At 41.2% G+C, this 24825-nt stretch overlaps 1 protein-coding gene across 1 annotated transcript; it reads left to right on the plus strand.

Annotated features, from left to right (window-relative positions):
* ylpm1 (YLP motif containing 1) lies at positions 1-24692 on the plus strand. The gene is made up of 21 exons (XM_079647036.1): positions 1-931; positions 3175-3399; positions 6080-6268; positions 6497-7008; positions 7229-10033; positions 10322-10445; positions 10638-10779; positions 10875-10964; positions 11049-11229; positions 13267-13502; positions 13595-13749; positions 13845-13907; positions 14037-14156; positions 14265-14441; positions 14528-14611; positions 14718-14801; positions 14890-14973; positions 22327-22378; positions 22963-23084; positions 23281-23457; positions 24386-24692. The coding sequence occupies exons 1-20, from the start codon at positions 314-316 to the stop codon at positions 23425-23427; spliced, it is 6210 nt and encodes a 2069-aa protein (XP_079503162.1). The 5' UTR covers positions 1-313; the 3' UTR covers positions 23428-23457; positions 24386-24692.
* The last annotated feature ends 133 nt before the right edge of the window (positions 24693-24825 follow it).

The following is a 24825-nucleotide window of genomic DNA, read 5'->3' on the forward strand; positions in this document are numbered from 1 at the left end:
TATGTGACGTGTTTCCTTCATCAGTGAGTGCGCTCTAGCATCATGTTTAGCATCGTCCGTGGCTCAACGGTTTTGTAAATTAAAACACAAATACGTGCGTATTACGATATAATATGATAGTGTTCCTTGCTACAGAGCTGGCGTGTGTGCATTGTGTGTAATGCAACCAAGGACCGTCGGGACAATAAAGTGAAACGTTAGCTATAGTTATTTTTACCAGGTAGGTTAACATTAGCTGTTAGCTTTTTTTCAGGCACTCCGGACCGGCTGTATGTGAGCACAAAGGCCGAGTCCATCGCCACGCCTCATAACCATGTATCCCTCCTGGGGAAATTATGGGGCACCCCAGTCGCAAAACTTTGGAGGGCAAGGGCCCCGTAAGCAGCCCGGTGGCGGAAATATCGGCCCTGTGGCACCGGGGTTCGGTGGCTTCGAGGCCCCATCAGCCGGATCCATGTTCTCCAGCCTCCAGGAGCAACACTTGCAGCAGATGCAGCAGCTGCAGATGCTACACCAGAAACAGCTCCAGTCAGTGCTTCACCACGGCAGTAATGCTAATGCTAATGCTAATGCCAATGCGTACAGTGGTGGTGGAGGTGGAGGTGGTGGTGGTGGTGGTGGTGGACACAACGTTGGTTATCCCGGGTCATCGTGGCATCCAGAAGGTGCAGGACATGCAGACGGCAATGGTGGAGCTCAATCGTACTATCAACAGGACGAGGCGACAAGAGGTCCCCCTGCACCTCAGACGGGTCAGCCACAGCCTCCTCCACTGCCACCGCAACCGCATCCCAACGACAGCAAACCGGTCCCACCCCCTCCAGAGCCCCAGTCATCTAAGCCACCGGAGAACATCGCTGCTCCCAAAGAAAAAGAGTCCAATAACAAAGACCCACCCACACCAGAGGACGACAACTCCCTACCATTGCAGGTAATGTCTTGTATTGTTTATTTGTTTTTGTTGCTTAATCTCACCACTTTGCTGCCAGATATCACGACCGAAAGACATCATACTGTTTCTGTTGATTTTTACTAAAAATGTTATTTAGCAGTTAGTCACATTTGTTGACACTGAAAATATCTCTCGTTCCTGTGACAGGATGTGTATTTTTGGTTGAAACCAATATACAGATATTGCATCCAAGCATCATCCTATATATGTCAAAGGTGGTAGATAAGTGAATAAACACATACATGGAAAATCAGACCACTTAGCATTAATTGTTTGTATTCCAGGGGTTCCCAAAGTGGGGGTGGCGACCCCCCAGGGGGTCGCGAGATGATTACAAAATAAAAATGGATTTTTTTATAAAAACATTTTTTTAAATTATTAATAATAACGTTTGCATAGACATTTTTTTCTTTGACAATCCACTAGCGCAGTGTTTCTCAAACTTTTTCCTTCCTAAACTAACAGCAGATAATTTCAATGTTAAATCTCAAAATATAATAACTGAAAGTACTGTTGTAGTGGCTGGATGAAAAGAATATGGATATTATTCGACTCAAAAACATTTTGTTTTCTGATATTTAAAATAACATAATAAATAAAAAACGAGCTGCTGTAAGGATTCAAAATCTTATCAGGCATATACAATTGATTCAGCAGTATAGCCAGGTATTTTATGTATTTAATGTGGTCAATATGAAGAGATTTACAATGTGCAGTATTTGAGCATACATATTGCCCCAACTGGTTTACTATAATTTGTGTTTTAATATAAGGGAACTATGGGCAATTAAAGAGTATTTAATTATTTGAATGTTTTATAGTAAATCCCAATGACTCAAAGCTTAACTAAAAATGAATCTGAAGGCACTGTTTGTTTCAGGGTTTGATCATAAAATATGAAAGTGTAATCCTATGTCACATTGAGGGACGAATAGACACCTACAATGAAATTATGATTCCACAAATATTTGCTGTGTTAAGGCGAGACACCCAGGTGAAAAGGGTACTTTTTTTTAACTTAAAGATATCAGCTAGACATTTACCCAGTTAATTACTTAAAATAAGGCAATTGTTTTTTGTATTACAAGTTTTCTGAAATAGCATGTTTAAATATACAAATGAGCCATTATCTCATTAAATATGCGCACATTTTAACACATTTCAGGAACTGAAATCTGAACTTTGGATAAAGCCAGGTTCAAAATTCTTGTTTCATTTTGTAGTCAAATTAGTATCTAAGGCTTTTACATAAGGGATTTTGGATATCTCTTTTTATCACTCCATAAATCAGAAAATACTGTCAACAGCCCTAAAATATCAGTTTTTGCCATGTTTTTAGGTATGCAATGTTGTATAATTCAGGCTATGAATGATATATGAACAAACCCTTCTGTAAAAGCCTTCATAATATTGATAGGAATATAACTGGAAGGCTTGGTGTATCTACGTGCTACTGAAGTGGACATTTCAAACTCAGAGTAGGAGAAAAACTCATTTTGAGAAAACGACCTTTAAAGATTGCTGTGAGGCGCTACCTAAACTCTCCTGTTATTTGGATGATAGCTTGCGCCTCGACGCACTCCGTGAAGGTATTTCATGATCGGGGTCGTTTGTTTTTTTTATAACCTTGCTTCGTGCAAGTGACAATTGTTTTCGTCTCATCTGTGAACGTTTTTTTCGCCGTTCTTTTGCCATTTTGAGATTAAAATTTCTAGCGGAAAGCTAACCAGGAAGTGTTTTAGCACACCACGTGACGCATCTGAACAAATCCCGTTGTCAGAAATTAACACCAGCCAATGAGATTTTGTTTCTTGGTTTAACACCCCTTTGTACTTTCACGATTTGTTGCCGATACAAAGGAAATTACCATATTTGGATCCGATTGTGCTGGAGAAACGGAGCTTTCCAACGATACCTCTGATGACATGGTGCAAACAGCGGTCTTGGTACTTTGTTGCGTTAGAATGCTAACTTTTGGTGAATTTAGGAGATATCTACAGACGCAAATAGACAAACTATAGTAAAATAAACACTTAAATGTGTATTTTGTACGTTTTCCTTCCAAAAGCCTGAAAGAAAACATGTTATATAATCAAAATAGCACAACATCTCAAAATTGACCAGTGCATGAAAAACGATGTTTTTGCCTGCCGTGTCTCGCCTTAAATTGACAACAATGATACTTGTGTGCTTTGTGTGACGAATGATTTTGTTTCTTACAGGAGCAACAGCAACGTTGGTACAAACAGCATCTTCAGAATTTACAAAAGTTAAAGCAAGAGAAGGCAAAACAGAATCAGAAAGAGGGTGGTGGTCATGGGCCACCACCCCCCTCTGGCCATGCAGTTCCTCCTCCTCCTCCATCAGAACCACCAAAAGGCGCACCTCCTCCACCCCCTCCAAAAGAGGAGCCTCCAGCACCCCCTCCACCACCTGATGAGGGAAAGGTAAGCATCTTTTTAATTTTACAGAGGTGTGATTGTAACAATTCAAACCTTTCTTGAGTAAAGGACACTCTACCTATTCTACTCAGGTTTGGACTACAACTGCAAATGCAAAATAAGTTGTCCCCTTTGCTCTTTCCTAACGAATGCAGAAAAGTAAATCTTTCAAATTGCAGTAGTATTGCACTCAAATAACTAAATGTAATGCAGCAAAGAAGATATAAAGATGGGGAAAATATAATTTTAAGATAAAGCTGAAAGGTTCTTCTGATGTGTGTGGTTAGCATGTCATACCCGGATTTCCTGCCAAACTTTTGGTGGATGAGTTGCCATAGCCGCTTTCACACCAAGTGGCGCGTTCACACCGGAGTACTTTTCCCACAATAGTTCATCAGAACTCAGATATATTTGCGTTCACACCAAAAAGCCCCCTGAACTAAATTAGTTTATCAGACCAATTTTTACCCCCTTTTCAGTCCCTGCTAGAGAGCAGGGACTTTCGTGGGAGAAATAGGTTCGTATTTCTGATTGGCTGGGCGGATTGCAAACCACGCCCCGTAAATCTCTGAAAAGGTTTTGGAAGCCGCCATTGTATTTGCTCGCATTAAAATCTCAGCGCAGCGCACCAACGAAGAGATTACTTTTGTGAAAGCAGTTATGGCAACACCAAATAAATCAGCGGAGTGATGATGATGTGTCGCCGCTTCTGGAGATTTACTCGGACGACGCGATCCAGAGACTTCTACTGAAGGCAGTTTCCAACGCGAAAATGTACAACTGTATTTCGGTAAAGTTAGCGGCTATGGGAATCGTCCACAGCGCTAAGTCATGCCGGGACAAAATAATCCCTACATCTGGGACAGTCAATTTTGTATTATTATTAAATATATATGCCACTGTTATTAATACTGACACATAACTTAGCACTAAGGTGGGTCTACTGCTGAGCCTTGCTATTATTGTTATTTTATATATATATATTGCCACTGTTATTATATTGTTTTGATACTACTGACACTTATTGATCTGCTGTTGATAAATAAAAGAGAACCTACATGGCGATTACACAGATCCTGTATCTTGCTTTTTTCTCCTCTGACACTTTATCTTTACAGTGACCTGTGTAGCATCCTATACATCACATGTAAGTGATGATTCTGATAACATCATGTTTCATCGGTTATAAACTGGCGAAGCTCTATTTATTGTGTCCCACCCCAAATATGTGGCTTTGAAAAAGATAATTTCATTGTATTTCAAAATGGCGTCCATCAACACAAGCACTATTTATAGAAAGAGAAATTGTTAAGTTTGTAATTACCAGTGTTGTGAGTTCAATATTTTTTATTAATTATATTAAGGGAACATCTTAAGAGTTAGTGCAGTGAGTTTCAGAGCAGTGTAATAATTATTTGACCTAAAACTAAATGTTTTTATGAATGTCCTCTGAGGAGTACATGGGGATTTGCTAACTTTTTATTTCCTCCATTTTACACAACACAAAATGGAGTCCACTATGGGCCAAAACTAACATGTAGGTTTTTGTAGGGTTCATTGCAGACGGATGCAGTTTCTCTCAGGAGGATATATGTGTTAACTGCTGAGCCTATTTACTGTGCATACGACACACCTGGCACAGTTAGTTATTATATTGCCACACTGTTGCCCTAAGGTGTGTCTGCACTATTGTAATTGTGTCTGACTGTGGTAAATAAAAGAAAAACAAAAGCACAGTACAAAAGATCAGTTTTATTGTCAATTTACATGCTGTTCAGATGCCTCATAAGGGCTGTGCGCGTGTCAACTCCATCATGTCTGAGGTCGGAAGGTAAACAGACACATCATATACAGCGGAAGCGGACGTTTTTCTTCTTCTTCTCTCGGTTTTTTGACGGATTGCAACTTTAAGGTGCATACCGCCACCTACTGTACTCGCCGTGAAGTTGTTTGCGGGCTGCCAGTAAACTCAAAGCAGAAGAAGTTACGTCAGCGTCTTAATTAGCCTAATCCACCCCCAGGAACTCATTGCGGTGTGAACTCGATCTGCTTTAGTTCATCAGAACTAAAAGAGTTCTCATGAACTATTGTGGGAAAAGAACTTGGTGTGAACGCCCCTAAGTACTTTGCCGTACTTAGTTCCTAGCAGTTAGTTCCCCCATGGAACTAAAGAGCAGATCGCGTTCTACCGGAATAAGTTCCCTGAGGGAAGATTACTCAAATGAAGCCGCTGACGTCACTTCTTCTTCTTCTGCTTTGGGTTTACTGGCAGGCCGCAAACAACTTCACGGCGTATACTGCCACCCGAAGTCCCCCGGCCGGAAGCCCCAGGAGTAAATCGCCAGAACACTGACGCCTCCTCATCACTCCACCGCTCCCATGTTTTCTTTTGTGTTGCCATAAGTTATTCTCTCTCCGTTGGTGCGCAGGGCTAATGCTAATAATGCTAATGCCAGCAAATACAATGGCGGCTTCACAAAACGTTTCATAGTTTTACGGGGCGTGGTTTGCAATTCGCCCAGTGAATCAGAAATTTGAATTTTTTCTCTCCAAAAGAACCGATAAGAGTACCGTTAAAAGACCGGACCGATAAGCGGTATTGATAAAAGTAGTAGTACCGTTAAAACCTTAACGATACCAATCCCTACATAAATATGCTCCAATCTTGTCTTATTTGTGTTTAAAGAGTGATACTCTGGAAGACCCAGAGGAGGCTGCCCGCCTCCAGGAGTTACAGGCTGCAGCAGCGCAGTGGCAAAAGGTGCAGCAAGAAAGAGTCGGCTTACAATACCAGGCTCTCATGCAACAACACGAAAAGCTTCAGCAGATCCTGGAAAAATATCAACAGCTGATTCAGCAACCTGCAAATCTAGCGGTAAGTGGTTGTTTATTTGAAAACTACTATTCATCTGAATATTTTACACAGAAAACAGATGGTGAAGGTAATATTATTTAGGAACTGCAACCACCCTGTACTGTAAAAACTCAAGCATCATCGTCGAGCCACATTAGTTTACATGTCATGCCCCAGTTGTTTCTTTATTCTACATGTACCAATAAGATCATTACCGAAAAACTCAAACCCAAATGTTCTTTGTTGCAGTCAATGTCTGCTGAAATGCAGCTCAGGCACTATGAAATGCAACGGCAGCAGTTCACCCCCTTATTCCAAGAGTGGGATCGCTCCTTTGTCCTGTGGTATGAACAGTTTAAGACCTATCCCCACAAAGATCAACTGCAGGACTATGAACGCCAATGGAAGCAGTGGCAGGAGCAGATGAACGCCACCAATGCACACCTTCAAGAAAGGGTGGCCACACTCACTGCCATGGTGCCATTCGCTTCAAACCAGTATAGTAGTGGGATGATGGGACAGTTTGGCCATTACCCTGGACAAGACATTCACATGCAGCAGCACACAGCAATACCAGGTTTGCAGCATTCCCCAGCTGGTGTTGGTCCAAACTCTCAAGGTCCACCTCCCACTGGCTTTGGACCACATTCAGAGTCACCTGCTGGACCCCCTGTGAGAGGCTCCGGCCCTGCTGGCTTAGGAGTTAGACCCCCAGGTCCCCCTGCTATTCAGCCAACAAGCAACAGTGTCAGCGGTCCACGGTTAGTATGGCTGTTTTGTAGTACTGTAATTGGCTTTTTTTGGTTAAAAATCCAGCTAAAATGTTTATTAAAATAATTTTATGGTAATTGCATTTAGTCGGACTTTTTAAGTATTCCCATATTTACCAAAATTATGTTTTCACTTATTTTGTGAGGGTATCAGTGAATGTCTCTAAGATAAATAATGATTAGTAATAATGTTTTCTTGCTATTTCTATAGTCCTGCTGTTCCCACTGGAAACAACCCTAGATATGACCAGCCACAGCAAGGGTTTGATGGTCCTCCAAGATTTGACCAGCCAAATCGCTTTGATGGTCCTCCAAGGTTCGAACAAACGCAGCACCGCTTTGATGGACCCCCAAGGTTCAACCAACCACAGCAGCGCTTTGATGGCCCCCCAAGGTTCAACCCACAACAGCAGCGGTTTGATGGCCCCCCAAGGTTCAACCAACAACAGCAGCGATTTGATGGTCCCCCTCGATTTGACCAACAAAGGCACCGCTTTGATGGTCCACCAAGATTTGACCAACCAGGGCAACGCTTTGATGGCCCCCCCAGATTTGGGCCGCCGTCTAGGTTTGACCAGCCCCAAAGGCCTCCTGGCCCCGCGCCTTTTGAACGCCCACCTGGGCCCCAGCAGCAACAGCAAGTAGTCCAACCTAAGGCACAGCCTGCCACCACAGACTTGAAGACTCCTGGAAAGACAGCTGGGCAGCTACAGTCTGAAAAAGAAAAAGGTAAATCAAAACCTGGTGATAAGGCCAATTCTGATGACTTGACAGATGACAACTTACTTGGAACTGAGGGCTTTTTTGTCCAGAAGGACCCCATTCCTCAGACATTAAATACCAGCACAAAGCCTGAGGAATCGGAGGACAATCATGCTTCTAACAAAAGTGAGAAACCCAAACCTGGTAACAACAAACCTTCTGTAACTGCTCCCTCTTCTGTAATTGCTCCCTCTTCCGTCACATCAAAAAATCCTGCTGCACAAAGTTTGCTCAAACCTGATGGGCCATTGACAAAAAACAAAACTCCACAGGTTCCAAAGCCCTCAGGAATCCAACAGGAGACTGGCCAGATGCAGTCAAGACCAGATCAACCAAGACCAGATCAACCAAGGCATCCTCCTGGAAGGGGACGAGGCCAGCCACCGGGACCTGTGCAAGGTCGAGGGCGTGGGCAAATGGGGCATGGAGATTTCAGGGGACCTAACTCTATACCACTTGGAGGGGAGATTGAGGAAATGCCGTATGACTACATGCCACCTGAAGAAAACTTGGGGATGCCAGAAGAACAGGAGGAGTATCATTGGCAAGATCCTTCATATGAGGAGTGTGGTGATGAGGAATCAGAGGAGCCCCCTGAAGAAATGTGGATGCAAGATGGATATCACTACGCAGCAGAGGAAGAGTATTATGAAGAGCCATTTTGTGGACCCTCTATGGGGAGAGGAGGCCCCCCGATGATGAGAGGAGGGCCCCATATGGGAAGAGGAGGACCACCTTTTGGGAGAGGTGGTCCTCCTATGGGGAGGGGAGGTCCATCTATGGGTAGAGGGGGGCCGCCAATGGGGAGAGGAGGGCCACCAATGGGGAGAGGAGGGCCACCTATGGGTAGAGGGGGACCGCCTTTTGGTAGAGGGGGACCGCCTTTTGGTAGAGGGGGACCGTCTTTTGGTAGAGGAGGTCCAAATATGGGTAGAGAAGGACCCCCAATGGGTAGAGGAGGATCCCCAATGGGTAGAGGAGGACCCCCAATGGGTAGAGGAGGACCCCCAATGGGTAGAGGTGGACCCCATATGGGAAGAGGAGGGCCACCCATGGGAAGAGGAGGACCAATGGACATGTACTGGGAAGACCCTGAGTCGGCAGAGTACCCGGAGGAAGGCGATCCTTACTGGGGCGAAAGGAGACCTCCTATGAGAGGCATGAGACCCCCATTTCCAACTGGCCGGGGCCGTCCTCCACCTGGTCATCCTGGTTTCATGCACCAAGGACGAGGGCGCCCCCCTCATCCAGCGCATGGCCCAATGGATCATGAGGCGTTAGGCCAAGGAATAAACATGGACGATACCGAAATGGATCCCACAATGCACCCCGGACATGAGCCTCATAGCCACCCGATGCATCCTGATGCAGGAAGAGAAAGGCATGGCGTGCCACCCCCACCTCACAAAGTGATTGATTCTATAGAGGACCCAATGTACAGTGAAGGCATGGAGAGAGATTTAGACTGGCAACCGCCTCATGGCAGAGAACCTCCTCATGGCAGAGAACCGCATCATGGCAGAGAACCTCCTCATGGAAGAGAACCGCCTCATGGCAGAGAACCTCCTCTGCCTCCACATGAGATCATTGATCCTGAAGGAATGAGGCGGAGACCTATGGGTAGAGGGATGGCCCGAGGCATGTCTCAGCCAGGTCCAACACATGAGGAATATGAAGATAGACATAAAGAGGGTTTCGTGGAGGATTATGGTCATGGAGAACACGGTCGCTGGAGGCCACCACAGGACCATCCTCCTGGTGACTATCGGCATGAGGCCAAGTATGGCTATGAGTCTGAATGGGACAGAGAGCGTGCTCCTCCTGAGAGGGATTATCCCCCCCGCATGCCACGCCCTGAGCCCTACAGAGAAGAGAGAGAAAGAGCTCACCCACATTCTTATGATGAGCATGACAGGGGAAGAGGAGAACTCAGAATTCGGGAGTATAGAGATGAGCCAGCATATCGCCAGGATGACCAACCATACCCGCCATCAGCTCCACCTTCAGAATGGGACAGGCCTTCAAGACTTTCTCCATCACCAGTGAGAGGGTATCCTGCTGAGTATGAGAATCGCAGGCCTCGCTATGAAGATCCCAGAGAAGAGACTCTCTTACCTGCTGCTGCTGCACCCGCCACAAACTTGCCAGAACATGACCCAGAATCACAAGGATCGAGTGGATCAAATGTACTTGCACTCTCCCAACGTCAACATGAGATCATCTTGAAAGCTGCTCAAGAGCTTAAACTTATAAGGTAGGCCTTATTTCTAGAACTTCATCATTAATTAATGAATTATGCTTGTTTTTATTTCCCTAATATTCTAAATATCCACTTCTGAGTTTTCTGCCACCACGCGTAAACAGTGAATGTGAACGGTATATATTTTTATAAAATCATTAAAAAAACATGTTATCAAGTTGGGCCAGCCTGCCTTTGCACACTGCAGTCCTCTGCAATTCAGTGTATTACCTCTTGTACTTTATGTTCAAATGGATTTAAGGGAGAGCTTTTTGGCGAACTTAACTTATTTTGGGTCTACAGGGAATTGCATGAAGGGAAGACACCTGGTACTGCACCCCAGTCTGCATCGGCCGACATCCCAGCCGAGCTTCCTGCTGGTCTTCTTGGTTTGGAGATCCCAGCAGACATCAGGAATGTTCTGAAGGTAATTTAATTAAAATAACACTTGGCTATTTTAGCTTAACAATTTAAGCCCCAATACTAGAAGTGCATTGTTGAAAGAATGTATCATCACTGATTATGCAAGTTTGTTTAAAACACTATGGTCACACACATCTTTTAAATAAAGGTTTATTTAACTGTTGGGTCTTTATCATATTTATTGTGTCATCCTTAGGGCATGAGTGCAGCAGCACTGACGGCTTCAACCGAACCTGGGTCTTGGGATAATAAACCTGCTGCCACACGTTACCAGACATCTCTCTCTGCGGCCACACCTTCAGTGATTCCAAAGACTGTGGATTACGGGCATGGCCACGGTATGAGCAGCAAAGATGTACATATTTGACCATTAACAGATGAAACGGGTTAAGTTTCAGAACTTTGTTGTTGACAAAAACACTCAATGTTTCAGAGCCTGGAGCCACTGTTGAGCGGATCTCTTATGGTGAGAGGATTGTGTTGAGGCCTGACCCAGTTCTATCAGACCGGGGCTATGAAAAAGGTATGTCTCTTCAGGTTATCTTTCTCAACTTGAACAGAGCTAGCTCTTACCCCTGTTCATTGATAAACTCTTCCATTCTCTTAGAACCCCTTGGTCCCAGGGATCCTTATGGCAGAGATCCATATTATGAAAGAAGATCAGACCCTTACATGGAGCGCCGGGAGTACAGCAGAGAGAGGGAGTTATACAGAGAGAAGCCCCCACCTGAATATGAAAGAGAACGATATGAGAGGGAGCGCTATCCACCACGAGAGAGAGACGACAGGTAACATATTTCCTTGTGGCTAAAACATTTATTTTTCCAAACTGTAGGGAAGTGAGCTGCTTCCGTACATATGTAATTGTGTTTTTCTATGTGTCTGCTTTGATTCAAGCACACAGTCGATGGTTGAAGAAAGGTACTTTATCACATTGTGATTAGTGTGCCTGTTTAACCTGTTGGACCCTGTTTGTTTTTTTTCACGACACTGTGTCTCATGGGATCTTAATATTTAAGAACCTATTAATGTAGTATACCAGATTAACGGAAATAATCTCAGCTAACTGACGATACAAACCATTTTTACCAAAACAATACACAAGTCTCATAAGAAGCATCTAAATGACCCCTTAGCAAAAAATGCTAACGGACATTGGCGCAGAACTCAAGATAAAAGTACCCTTAATACTTATCGTAGCTGCACATACAAGATATCCGATTAAAGCTGAGGTTCCACAGATTATTTAGGTATATAGTATCATCACTGAGTGATCCGAACTCGCGACAGGGGAAGCAAACACAGACATCACAACACGCACCTTTACGTAGCTTCTAGGGAGATTGTCTCACCGTAGCTGTCAATCTGATCAAAAGACGTGTTCAATGGCATTAAAACGAGAAAAAACGCGTCTGAATCGGTTAATCCTTAGGTTTTTAACTCCTCTGTATAAACAAATTATTTCATTTATAATCCATAATTCAATTTTTATGTAAAAATCGCAGAGCAAAAGTTAGCTGCTAATGGTAGCCACCAGAGTGGCTGCTGCTTCCGGTCTTGGCTATGCGGCAGTCTAACACACACATTACCAAATAAGGACTATGTGGGAGTTCCCCTCAATTCCATTGGCTCTGACGGTTAGAAAGATATGTCACATGTCAAAATCCAGCAAGGGGGGCCAGAGATATGGAAAATCCACCCAAATGGCCCCAGACGAGGTTTTTTTTTGCTAACTTTGTCTAAAAAGGTCAAATATCACTTGTTTTGCATCAATCTTGATACAGGGTACTTATTAAATGTTGTACTTTGGATATCTAAAGCTTTTAGTATACTAACCCATCATTCAAGGTTAGTTTTCACTATAAGTACAAAATATTTTTTGGACGGACACTATAATTTACAGTTTTTTACCATGTTCAATCTGAATTCTTTAAATAAAAAACATCTATATTTATTCTGACTTTTCTACATCCAACTCACAGGTTTATCATTACTTTGAGGATTTTTTTAATTAATTTAACCCTTTTTAGAAGGGAAGATATGGTCATTTGTTCTGAGAATGTCATTTTCGAGCCTGAAACCTGAAAAACAGGCTCGGAGTTTAACAGGTTAAAGGTCCCATGTCATGGCCATTTCTACTGTCATAATTCCATTGTTGAGGTATACTAAAAATAGATTTATATTGTGTAATTTTCCGAAATTGCATTGGTTTGTCATACAGCATCTCTGTATAGTATGTGTATTCACTCTCTGTCCTAAACGGCTTGTTGGAGCTCCTGCCCCCCCCCCCCCCTCCCTATGAGCCAAGCGGGACATAGTGAAACCCAGCCCGAACACACACACACACACACACACACACCCGCAGCCTGGCTGGGAGTTTGTGTGTGTGCTCACACTCTGACTCACAGCCTTGCCGCATCCCGCCGTCTCAGGGAGGAGAAATCGGCGGAGCTGCAGCTGAGAAAAGATTGAGTGTGTGTGTGTGAGGAAGTCCGTGGATTGATCCATTTGGACCAATCCACGGACTTAACCTAACGGCTCCACGGATTAATCCATTTTGGTATGGGCACGTCACAGTACCCAGGAAGAAAACAATGGAAAAAGAGAAATCTCCAACGAGGCGTTCTGGGGCAGCATAGACGGGTATTCTCTGTGTTAGAGTTTTACTCGCTACAGCGTGTACTTTGAGGGTTTGTAACTTTGCAGACCGTTTACATGCATAACAACTTTCATAACACACAAGGGGACGGATAATAACCGGAAAAGCATGACATGGGACCTTTAAAGAAATTCTGTTGACAAAACGATGCTCCTCCTCTGTGTAGATCTCCACTGGCACCTGTGCCCCGCTCAGGATACAGGGAGAGAGAGCGGGAACTTCGAGAGAGAGACCGAAGTGACAGTCGTGACCGAGAGGAGCATTATGGAAGGCCGGGCTATGACAGACCTCCATATGAGCGCAGCGGACCCGACCGTGGCATGCCTGACCGTGGCATGCCTGACCGTGGCATGCCTGACCGTGGCGTGCCTGAGCGGTACGGCCATAGCTCCTCACCGTACGGTATGGTCAACCCTGCATCTGGTAACAGTAGTCAATAAAGGTTAAACAAAATACCATTCAGAAATAACTTCAATTGCAATTATTTCTTACAGGAGAAAGAAGAAGTTATCCTGAGGAAAGGGGGCCTCCCACTGCATCACCCCTCGCACCTCCCCTACAGCCAGCCCCGCGCGTTGAGAAAAAGCCAGAAATCAAGAATATTGACGATATCCTCAAACCACCTGGAAGATCATCTCGGCCTGAGAGGGTACTTATCAATGTCGCAAAGCTTCCCAATGTACCATCACAGACTATTAGTTGTGTGATATCTAGTACTCATTTTTGTGAAATACATTTTCACAGATTGTCATCATAATGAGAGGGCTTCCAGGAAGCGGAAAAAGCCACGTGGCAAAGCTGATACGGGTGAGTAGTCATAACAGAAAATCATGTAATATAATGTTATCATGTAATGTAATGTTGATAAACAATATACAGTAATACCAAATGGAAACATACAAATATTGCTTTTTTTCTCTTGTTGATAATTTTAAGGATAAGGAAGTGGATTGTGGCGGTGCACCCCCAAGAGTTCTCGTTTTGGACGATTATTTTATGACGGAGGTTGAGAAAGTAGAGAAAGACCCAGACACAGGGAGACGAGTGAAACGCAAGGTGAGTCTGACCTGCAGTAAAACATCCGAGAACAGTATCAACCTGCAGATGTATTACAATTATTATTGTTATAATATAAACTCTAATTAAACGAAATCTGTCGTTCAGGTTCTTGAGTACGAATATGAGCTAGAGATGGAGGATACGTACCGGAACAGCATGCTGAAAACATTTAAGAAAACTCTGGATGACGGCTTTTTCCCCTTCATCATTTTAGACACTATTAATGACAAGGTTAAACATTTTGATCAGTTCTGGAGCGCAGCCAAAACAAAAGGCTTTGAGGTGAGTTCTGCTCATGAGTGAGTCATTTTATTATTCCTGTTTCAGTCTGCCCTGTGCTAAAGAGGTTTGGTTTTTCTTATTTGAAGGTATATCTTGCTGAGATAACTGCAGACACTCAGACTTGTGCAAAGAGAAACAACCATGGGCGCACGCTAAAGGATATTTTGAAGGTCTGTCACATAAAATTACTTTCTCAGATACATTTTTTACGAGAGTAATGTCCACAGAGCGTCATGTAAATAGGGTGCTGCTCTAAATAGACCATTTTGTTCACAGATGTCAAACAACTGGGAGGCTTCACCTCGGCATATGGTGCGATTGGATGTCCGGTCCCTGCTTCAGGATGCAGCTATAGAGGAGGTGAGGTCTTCACGAATGTGCGGTTCTCATGGTATAATCGTCCTTTTTTTAGTCACTGAGCTAAATTAACATTTGCTTCTGTTGTTAGGTCGAAATGGAAGACTTCAATCCCGATGACGAGCCCAAGGAGCCGAAGAGAGAGAAGAGAGAGGAGGAAGAAGAGGGTGATAAGGTAGGACATGAAATCTTGAAACTTTTAGACACATAGTTTTTAGAATCATTTTCACCTAATTGTATTCCCATCCACCACATAAGGCTAATCCAGTTATTTAATATATCATTTAGAAAATATCAGAGAAAAATATAATTCAGTGAGATAAAGATAAGTAGCTCAAATGAAATGATAGGGGCAACAGTCCAATCACTAAAGGAGCGGTTTCAGGGCTTCCTGTTCATTGATCAATATTTTGATTAGATTTCATTATGAGATTCATCCTTATAATTAGTTTGAAATAGTTTCCATCTTCATATCAAGGGTTCTTCAAAAAAGTTGGATAAAATCTTTGTTGTTGTTAAAGTACCAAATTCATTTCTTTAGTCTCTGTCAAAGTGGAGAGGCCACTCTGCTAAACTCAGATTTTCATAATTCACAAAAAAGAAAAACTTTTTTTTATCAAAAGACAAAATTGTATTTAAATTCAAAAATCTGTATTGAAAAAACATCTGCTTCAAACTTTTGAAAAAGTTCTTATATGTAATATATAATAAATACAATTCTAAGTTGTTATAATATAACAACTCAAACAACACAAATCAAATAATTGTTTTTTACATATAGGGGATTTTAAAATGCCTTAATATTGCCTTAAATGCTGATTCTTTTAAAAGCAGACAAAAAGTTGCTCCACAACCATTCTGGTGACGTTTGAACAAACTAAATCATGTTAAGGGTCCAGCCGTGCCCTGAGGGAGAGTCCTGCTCGGGGTCAGGTACGCGCGCGCGTGAAAAATACATCTTTACGAATGCACAGGGAAAAATGGGGTCTGCGTTTGACCTGAAAATAATTGCGGTAATGGGTCGTCCGGTTTGAAAAGTTGTGCCCGTGCAGGACTCTTCCATGAGGCATGATTTGTTAGCATGGTACATCACTAGCATGATATCCACTGGCATATGAAAATGCGGTAGTAACATACAAATGTCTTCATACACTATTAATTATCAATATCACAAACTGAAGATCTGCACTGAATGTGCATCTTCATGTTTATGGTATTTTTTATTTTTGTAAACCATTAACCACTTACTTTAAAAATGGCCAGATTCCATAAGTTGACTTGGATTTGACTGTAATGTATGTAAACAACTTTGTAAAGTGTGAGATATAAAAGGGCTTGAGGTTTTTCAGATGACAACATGCAAAAATGTAGTTGTGCATAATAGAAAATGAAGGCTTAATACAAAAAAAAATAGTATCAACAGGGATTTCAACAAATAGATCGTATGAATAAGCTCTGCTTAAAACCACTAACACTTCATCGACAGAAACAGTAATTATACTTTTCTGGTCCTCGTAAAACAAACTTGAGCTTGTGAATCTCACGACGTGAGACGTTGAGGTCTTCTAGGTTTGATTGATGAAACCATTATAGTTTATTATATTCAGATAAATAGATTTGAGTAATAATGGTAATAACAATAACGTCCACAAAGCCCTTATGAAGGCATGACGTGCAGTGTTCCTAATTATACCATGACACTAAGTCGAAGCAACTCAAAATGCAAAGGTCTTGTTGTCTTTTATCAAAGTCAAGAAAAAGTCAAAAATATAAAGTTTATTATATTCAAACACTTTCTTATAATAGCTTGTTTTATATTGCTTAACCAGTTTTGGCTTCTTCTTTTGTTGTAAATCTTTCCTGCTGTCACAGATAAACTACTGTGACTGAAATCAAGAAAATCTACAACAAAGGGACTCTCAGGAAAGACGGATAAAATAGTGATCTAACCTGCCTCTGTATCTGTACTGAAGCTTTTTTCAGGTTTTCCCAAACCCTGGGTTTGTGATTCCCAAAAGGATTTCTCCACAATTATTTTACAATACAAAATCAATGTTGATTGTTTTTCCGACAAGCAACATTTATATTGATGCTTTTGGTGAGCATCACATAATCATATTATGCTCACTTCAGCCAAAACAAGAAAGAATAGACAACAATTTAAAGCTTTTCTTAAATCTCCAGAACAGCTTGATCCAGGGACATGAAACGCTTTCTCTAAAGGTCCTTACACACCAAGCTGATTTTCGGTGTAGATAGATGTCAGGCCGCCGATGAGCGTCGTGTCGCCCTACTCAGATTGGTGTGTCTTGGTGTGTACTGCACCGTCCTGTCTTTTTTTTATGTTGAATGGGACAACATTTGTTGTTGACTAGATCGAATTGTTCTAGTTCAGATGTACCATATTATTTGAATGGTAAAGGGACATGAATGTATTTATACTTTTCAGTCATTATATATTCCAGGATAAAAATATATATTGACATGTTGTTGAATGGTATTGATTAATACTATGGATGTAACGATGCATCGTGAATCGTTTAAAAATCGCTACAGAGGCGTTAAGATTAAAATCGGTTGAGCTAAAAAATTATTCGCGATGTACTTTTCTAAACGGCACAGGGCATGAACACATTTTGATTTGATTCGCTGGAACAGCAGTCTGGACATGATTGAACGCTATCTAGAACAAGGTAGCCAACGCGGTGCCCGCGGGCACTAAGCCGCAGGGGGGAAATTGGTCGCCCGCGTGCATGTTCTAAAAATAGCACAAGTCACCATGGACCTCCGTCTAAAAAAATTATTGAATACATTTTTATTTTTAAAATGACAATATTGAATATAACATTTTAAAAGCACACATTTTGTATGTACATATGTAAGTGAAATGGAGATTTGGTGCGTGAAATTGAACTCTGACCCCAGATAGGTTCAGAGTTGAACTCCACGCACCAAATCTCCGTTCCACCTTTAGCTGAGACAAGCTAGCATGAGCAGCTACGATCATGGGCCTCATCACCACACCGCAAACAGACAGACACACACACACACACACACACACACACACACACACACACACACACACACACACACACACACACACACACACACACACACACACACACACACACACACACACACACAGCAGTGGTGAGGATCTCAGCCTGCCACTGACGTTCAACCAGAAAACATCGCAAACAGAGATCACAGCTCCTCATATCTTTTCAGAAACTGGACAAAAGTTAAACAAGTACAAACCACAGACTGTCTGTGTCATGGCGAATACAGTCGCTTGTTTATTTATGTCTGTAGGCCGTTGTTATGAGTGTGGAATGAGCATATACAACGTTAGCTTAGCCTGGTCGACCCAATCTCCATTCAGAAAACAAGCATTTTAAAAGGTTTTTCGCCTGCCGTCTTGTCTGCAGACTTGTCAAGCATTAATTCATGGTTTTTACTAACCGGTATCAGTATGTTGTTACTTCGGCATCATTTAGAAACGTGTATTACAATTTAATCACTGTAAAATATGTTCATTTAGTTGTAGTTGTAGCTCCCGAGCCAGTGCGTCTTGTTTGAATGATGCGAGTAAACACAGCTGGCAGCAGCGGTGAAACTCGAGCGATTATTTGTTTTACGAGGATCATTGTTAATAATTATTGTGAGGAATAATTAACATTAACATGTGATCAGACAGTCCTTCACATACAGTAAATTAATATGTATTCTGATTATTATTAATAATAATATTATCATTAAAGGTGAATCGTGCAATTATGTTATTCAGAAAGTTTGTATCAAACAAGTAGCCCTTGGTATTACGCCCTCGGTGACAAAAAGGTTGGTGACCCCTGATCTAGAACAACAACTTGCCGTGGCAGCTGCTCTCCTCAGTGCAGACGTCCAACAAAACGCCTGTGAAATCAACACACTGGACAACTCGGACATCCGTGATGCCGTGTAGCGCTGCCGGAACGCTGCTCCGGCACTTCAAACATTGCACTACCCATAAGGAGTTGTACACATGCCGAAATGTGTGGCTGTGTCTTTCGTTGAAAGCCCAGTGGCGATCTGTCATACTAATAATACAAGTACTACTGGGTCTGTGTTTCATTCAAGCTCTGTGTGTGTGTGCGAGACTCGCAGGGGCGGTTCTAGGGGGGGGCAACAGAGGCCAGTGCCCCCGTAACACTGACCAGGGACCCCCCTGTGTCCCCCCCTTCAAAAAAAAGGTTAGAATATTACAATTTATTGGAACTAAATCAAATCAGAGACCCGGATGTACAGTGGAGATGAAACTGTTAATTAGCTTGTAAAAGTAAATACTGTTTATGTATTTTTATTAAATTGTCACTTCAGAGTGTAGAGCGCTGTATCCATAGATCTAGTCTCTTGATCGAGCAGAGCATACATTTCAAGCTGAACTTTATTTTTATTTATTTGAAGGGATTTTTACAGAAATATTTTTCAGTCATTTGTCCGCAGCTCATTCCGTTAAAAAAAAGAGATCTTGAGAAAATCGTATTGGGAACTTAAAATCGCGATTCGTTAGTTGAGTGTATCGTTACATCCCTAATTAATACAATGATTTAATTAATACCATTCATTTATCAGAGGATCTTTTCTCTAACTCTTCCTTAACTTTTTTGTCTTGTTTTTATTCATTGAAGAAAGTGTCAACATGTATTATTTTTTATTCAATAATCTTCTCTTTTTGGGAATGAAACATTTTGTTGATAAAAACGATGAGGAACGTTTTTTGTCCTTTTTTATTTTTTGTAAAATGAACAATGTCTCCTTTAATCTTTCCTATAGTAAAGGCTACTACCTTGTTCAAGCCACTTAATGCTGGCATTAGGCACACTTAAAGGGGACCTATCATGCAAAATGCACTTTTTGATGTCTTTTATACATAAATATGTGTCCCCGGTGTGTCACAGCATCAGAAAATATGAGGGGATATGAGGCATGGCTAGAATGGGTGATCACTTCATAGACATGTTTTTTATATATTTGAGACCTATGCTATTGTCTAAAAATAGCATGATAGGTGCAGTTTAAGCTAAATACTTACATATTTGCCTCATATGGAAATGTTTAAATAATTATTAATAAGATTACTATTGTGTAGTAAAGTAAGCACAATTCAAAACATTTCTTTCTGTGATGCTGCACTATTTTACTGTTCTTAATTAGTGCTAGGCAACAGTAAAAAAATGTTTTTGTGATTAATCACATGATTTTCTGCAATTAATTCAATAATTAATTCAAAAGTAGTGTATAGCGCACTTTTGATTTTAAAAGTACTGCTATGAACAAATGTGCAATAAGATTTCGTTTGAAAAAACACTTTAAACAAATAAGGTGCTTTTTAACAGCAGTATTCCCTTCACACAGTAGCAGGTAAAATATTTATTGAAAATCTCAACTTCAAGAATCTTAGGCCTGCCCCAAATGCTCTCATTGGTTGAAACGCCTGAGGACGCCCATCCTAAGCCAATACTGATCAACATCCCAGCCCTCCTGTGACCCATGGTTTGTCTGTATGTGTGTTTTGTATGTGTATTCCGAGCCAATGAGCAACAGACTTTCAAAAATAATAATAATATTAATTAAAAAAACAGTTTATTATTTAATGGGTTAGCGCAGTAATAATGTGTTTACTTGCCCAGCCCTATTCTTAATACAATATATTTTTTTACAATTTTGATTTATCACACCAGCATCACAGTTGAATGTGGTCAGATATGGCTTGTTTTATCTGCGACCACATCCATCAGTGATGTAGTGTTGGACTCGACTGCACATTGTATGCAGAAGCTGCTTCTTGGCAGTAAAAGCTGGATATCCAGCCTGTATATAGTTAATTTAATTGTTTTAATATGCAGTGTGCCTTAATTTTGTATCATAAATAATTCAAACAGACTTATCCATCTGTTCTCTTAAAAGGTTGCCACCTTTCTCTATATTCAATGATCAAACTTCGAGTTGTATTTTAAACTCTGAAATCCAAAGCGCCTGACCTGAGCAGATGCTACTGGAAGATGAGTTTCCAGCTGCATATCTTTATCATTTGTGTGTTTTGTTGTGCCACATGTGCATACAAGCCGAGCAAAAACGGGTTTATTTATCATAATTTACACACTTTAAATATTGTTAGAAAAAACATACAAAATGCGCATTTTAATATACCAAATAACATGGACCTCTTTAAAGCTCCGCCCACACAGGTGTTCTCACGTGTCTGATGAGACTTCTGTCAGGGTTCCTGTACAGCCTGCGCTTGATTGACATCTCTGACTCTCGTATGTCCACACAAAGCTCCGCCCACCTTAAACCTGAGCAGAGGTCTAATCAGAACAAATCGTTGAAAACACCTGTGTTTCATTTAACACAAAAAATAAAGGGGTTACACAAATGTATACTTTGACTGATGTGAATGCATCTTAAGAAATACAAAACTAAACCAAATAATAAAATAAACACAGAGCAAAAACAAATAAATGTCAGAAAAAGTTGATATTTTGTTGAATACATATCAGATGCAAGCCTTTAACACAAAGCCTTACAAAAATATTAAAGAGTAAAAACAACAAATATGTATGAACCAAAACTGTTAGGAAAAAATATATATATTTTAAACAAAAGAGATTATTGAACTAAATGCATTGTTTTTCAACCAGAAAAAGTTTGGTTAGGCATGCACTTTGACAGAACGTGCCACAGATGCAACTCTTATCGGCCTTACTCATTTTAATTCATTACTTGTTGCAGACAATCTTTAATCTGTCCTAGGATTTGGTGAAACGGTCATGGTTTAGATTGTTAAAATAAAATAGTTTGTGATTTTAAGTGATTTACTGAACCAGAAACTTACATGATATCTAAATTGGAGCATGCAATACTCCGAGATACCGTCCTCAAAGAGCCATAAACCATAAACCTGGGACTGACTAGTGCTAGCTGACCAAATGGCCTCACTGTGACTCTGCAGCTGACGATTGGTTAGGGAAATGTGAAGCTTCGTAAGAAACCTCAGTTTGCTTTTGACCAGGAAACTTTATATGTTCAGTTTTCTTTTTAAGTAAAAGCTTGAGTAGGAGCATGTCAGACTCAGTCAGACTCAGACACAAGGGCATTGTTCTGTGTAATGTAAAATATGTCGATCACATTGTCATTAACTCACACAGGGTTATCTTGATGACCTTTTAGTTTTCAAAGCAAAAGCACAGAACCAATGCTCTTCAAAGCAGCACAGCTGTTGTCCATTCCTACTTTTTTTTTGCATGTGGCCGAGATAAATGCTGAGTCTAAAAACATGAGTCTCTTCTAACTTGCAAGATCAAAACTATTTGCATGTCCCTGTTACATTATGTGTCCTCCCGCAGTCTCATCCTTCAGTTATGTTTGTCTCTAAACTTCTGATAAACCAGTCTGCTCTCTTTTCAGCCGCCTCCCTGCTTTCTCTCTCCTTCTCCCCGTGTCACCCAGATGTTTAACCATTGAAGTGTTTCTTTATATAATATAGGGCTACATTCCAAAAAGCAAATGGGAGATGGACACGTCCGAGGCGAAACTTGGTAGGTATTCTTCTTTTGTTAGTCTTGTCAGTCTTTGTTTTATGACTGAATTCCCAGTATTTCACCTTTTTCGAGAGGCTTAAGAAATTAATGGTTTGATTTGTGATGTTTATGATGTTTTATAGCTGTGTGTCTGTGCACACAGAAGGACAACGACCTAAGCTATTCATGTTGTGTTGACAAAGGCTTCACATTTAGCACAATAACTTAATTAATTAATGTCTGCATCTTAAGAAAACATGTCTAAATATTTGGTTGAATGTCCCGAGAGAATGCAAAGATAAGGTTCTTCTACCAAAGGCCAAAAAGTGCAAAGTGGGCCTTCTTAGCTTTTTAACAAATTTTTACTACATACTCATGTAAACTATACTCTCTAAATAATCTCTACAAATCCAAAGCCAGGCACATTAGGGGGAAAGTAAATAAGAACCCCTCAGAGTAGTTTTAATTGTGTGAATGTGAAGCAGGATAACAGATAATGCTGATCTACTAGTTGTCTTTGCATAGACAAATAAATGTCAGGATGATACATTTTAAGTTCTTGTGTGGAGGGGGAACTGACCAGTTCAGTGATCTTTATACAGACAGGTTGGATGGTCTGGGGAGCGGTGGGAAAAGGAAACGTGAAGACATGTCCGGCCTGGAGGACTACCTTCAGCTGCCAGACGATTATGCTACGCGCATGTCACAACCAGGAAAGAAAAGGGTAAATTGCCACCGAGCAGCTGCTTTGTAGATTCGCCAATGACGTTAACTATTAAAGGAAAACAATTACAGGTCGTCCAGGGTGGCTTTCAGTGTGGAAAAACACAATTTTTTTAATAAAATTAATGTAAAATAATATAAATTATTATCTCAAACGATCCACTTCCTGGTCATAACACCATGGTTGTCTTGTCAAGGTTCGCTGGGCTGATCTCGAAGAGAAGAAGGAAGCAGATCGAAAGCGCGCTATCGGCTTTGTGGTGGGTCAAACGGACTGGGAAAGAATAACGGACGAGAGCGGCCAGATGGCACAAAGAGCTCTTAACCGTACGAAGTATTTCTAAGAAGATAATCTTTTCCCCCTTCATTGAAAGGTATGTGTCACTCTTTTTTATATTGTTGTACGTTTTAGGGAATAATTTGCCCTGCATGTCCTCCTTCTCCCTCCGACGCTGCTGACCAACCTTGAGCAGCCTTTATCTCCCATAAGGAGGGGCTGCCCTAGCATTTAGTTGATTTTGCCAGTTTATGACCAGGCAACTCTCTGTCAGAGATCGTTATTGTTGTGGGACACCTGGAACACATCCTTCTCGGGTGGTAGACTTTATATAATACAGTCTATGGGTGTAGATGACCCCGGGCCATAAGCGACAACAACTGTGATTCAGTGTCCTCAGCTGTTTAGTCTATCTATTGAAGAATGTTGATTGTTACACTCTGAACTAGTTAAAACCTCGAGCTACAGGAGGGTTCTTCAGAATTGATTGTGGCATCTCAACCGTGTGGTCAACTCGTGGCCCGTGACATGTCTTGTGAATTGAAATGTAATTCTCCGGCCGAAGCTCCAAATAAATGCTTGTATTGGATTTATGTAATTTAATGGCGACATGTTTTGCCTTTTCTTATTACATACCTTCAATTTTAAATGGACTTCAAAAATGAAATCGCATTTAAAAAAACATTTCATTTGTAATCAGGAAGCCAATTCTTCAAAAAGGCTTGTCTTACATCTCCGACCTTAAGCGCAGATAATAGGGAATCAAATGCTATGAATAACTGAAAAAACCCTCAATAGGTTTGATGGCGGGCATATATTTTCACTTGTAAAGAACCTGTGTAATGATACAAATACAGTTGTTACTTAATTCTGCATAAAGGGATTGTTCTTCAGTATTTCCGAATTTATAAAAGTTACATTTTATGGCAGGGAATTATCAAAGTTTTCACTTCTAAAAGTTTAACTTGATCAATAATAAGTTTGTCTTTAACCAAGTAATCAATCATTTATTTTTCTTTCTGAAGGTTTCAAGAATGTGAAAATACTGAAGCTCGCTTGTAGTGGAACAAGAGACTCATCCAGGTGGCAAGATCACCGATTGTTATCAGATTATTAGTTATTTGTTCGATAAGGATACAGGTCTTTTTCCATTATTTTTAAAGAGACACTGCTTATTTGCTGTTCAATTTGTAGTTTGTAACCGTGCATCTTCTGGTCATGGTCTGTATTCAGTTATGTAACTGTTTTATACTCTTCATGCTTTCTGTACTGTAGCCGTGTTTTTTGGTCCATGAGTTCTTGAAAAAACACAATAAACGTTCACAAAATTACCATCCTGGAGAGTCTTTCTTGCGTAAGGGTTCGATGAACAACTGTCCGAATGTCCTGGAGATTCATCATTGGGGCGGAAGAAGTATTGTTTGCATCACTCTGACTTCACCTCTTTCCCTCCTGTGACATTTTA

This window comes from Notothenia rossii (genome assembly GCF_949606895.1).
Source record: "Notothenia rossii genome assembly, chromosome: 8".
Taxonomy (NCBI): domain Eukaryota; kingdom Metazoa; phylum Chordata; class Actinopteri; order Perciformes; family Nototheniidae; genus Notothenia; species Notothenia rossii.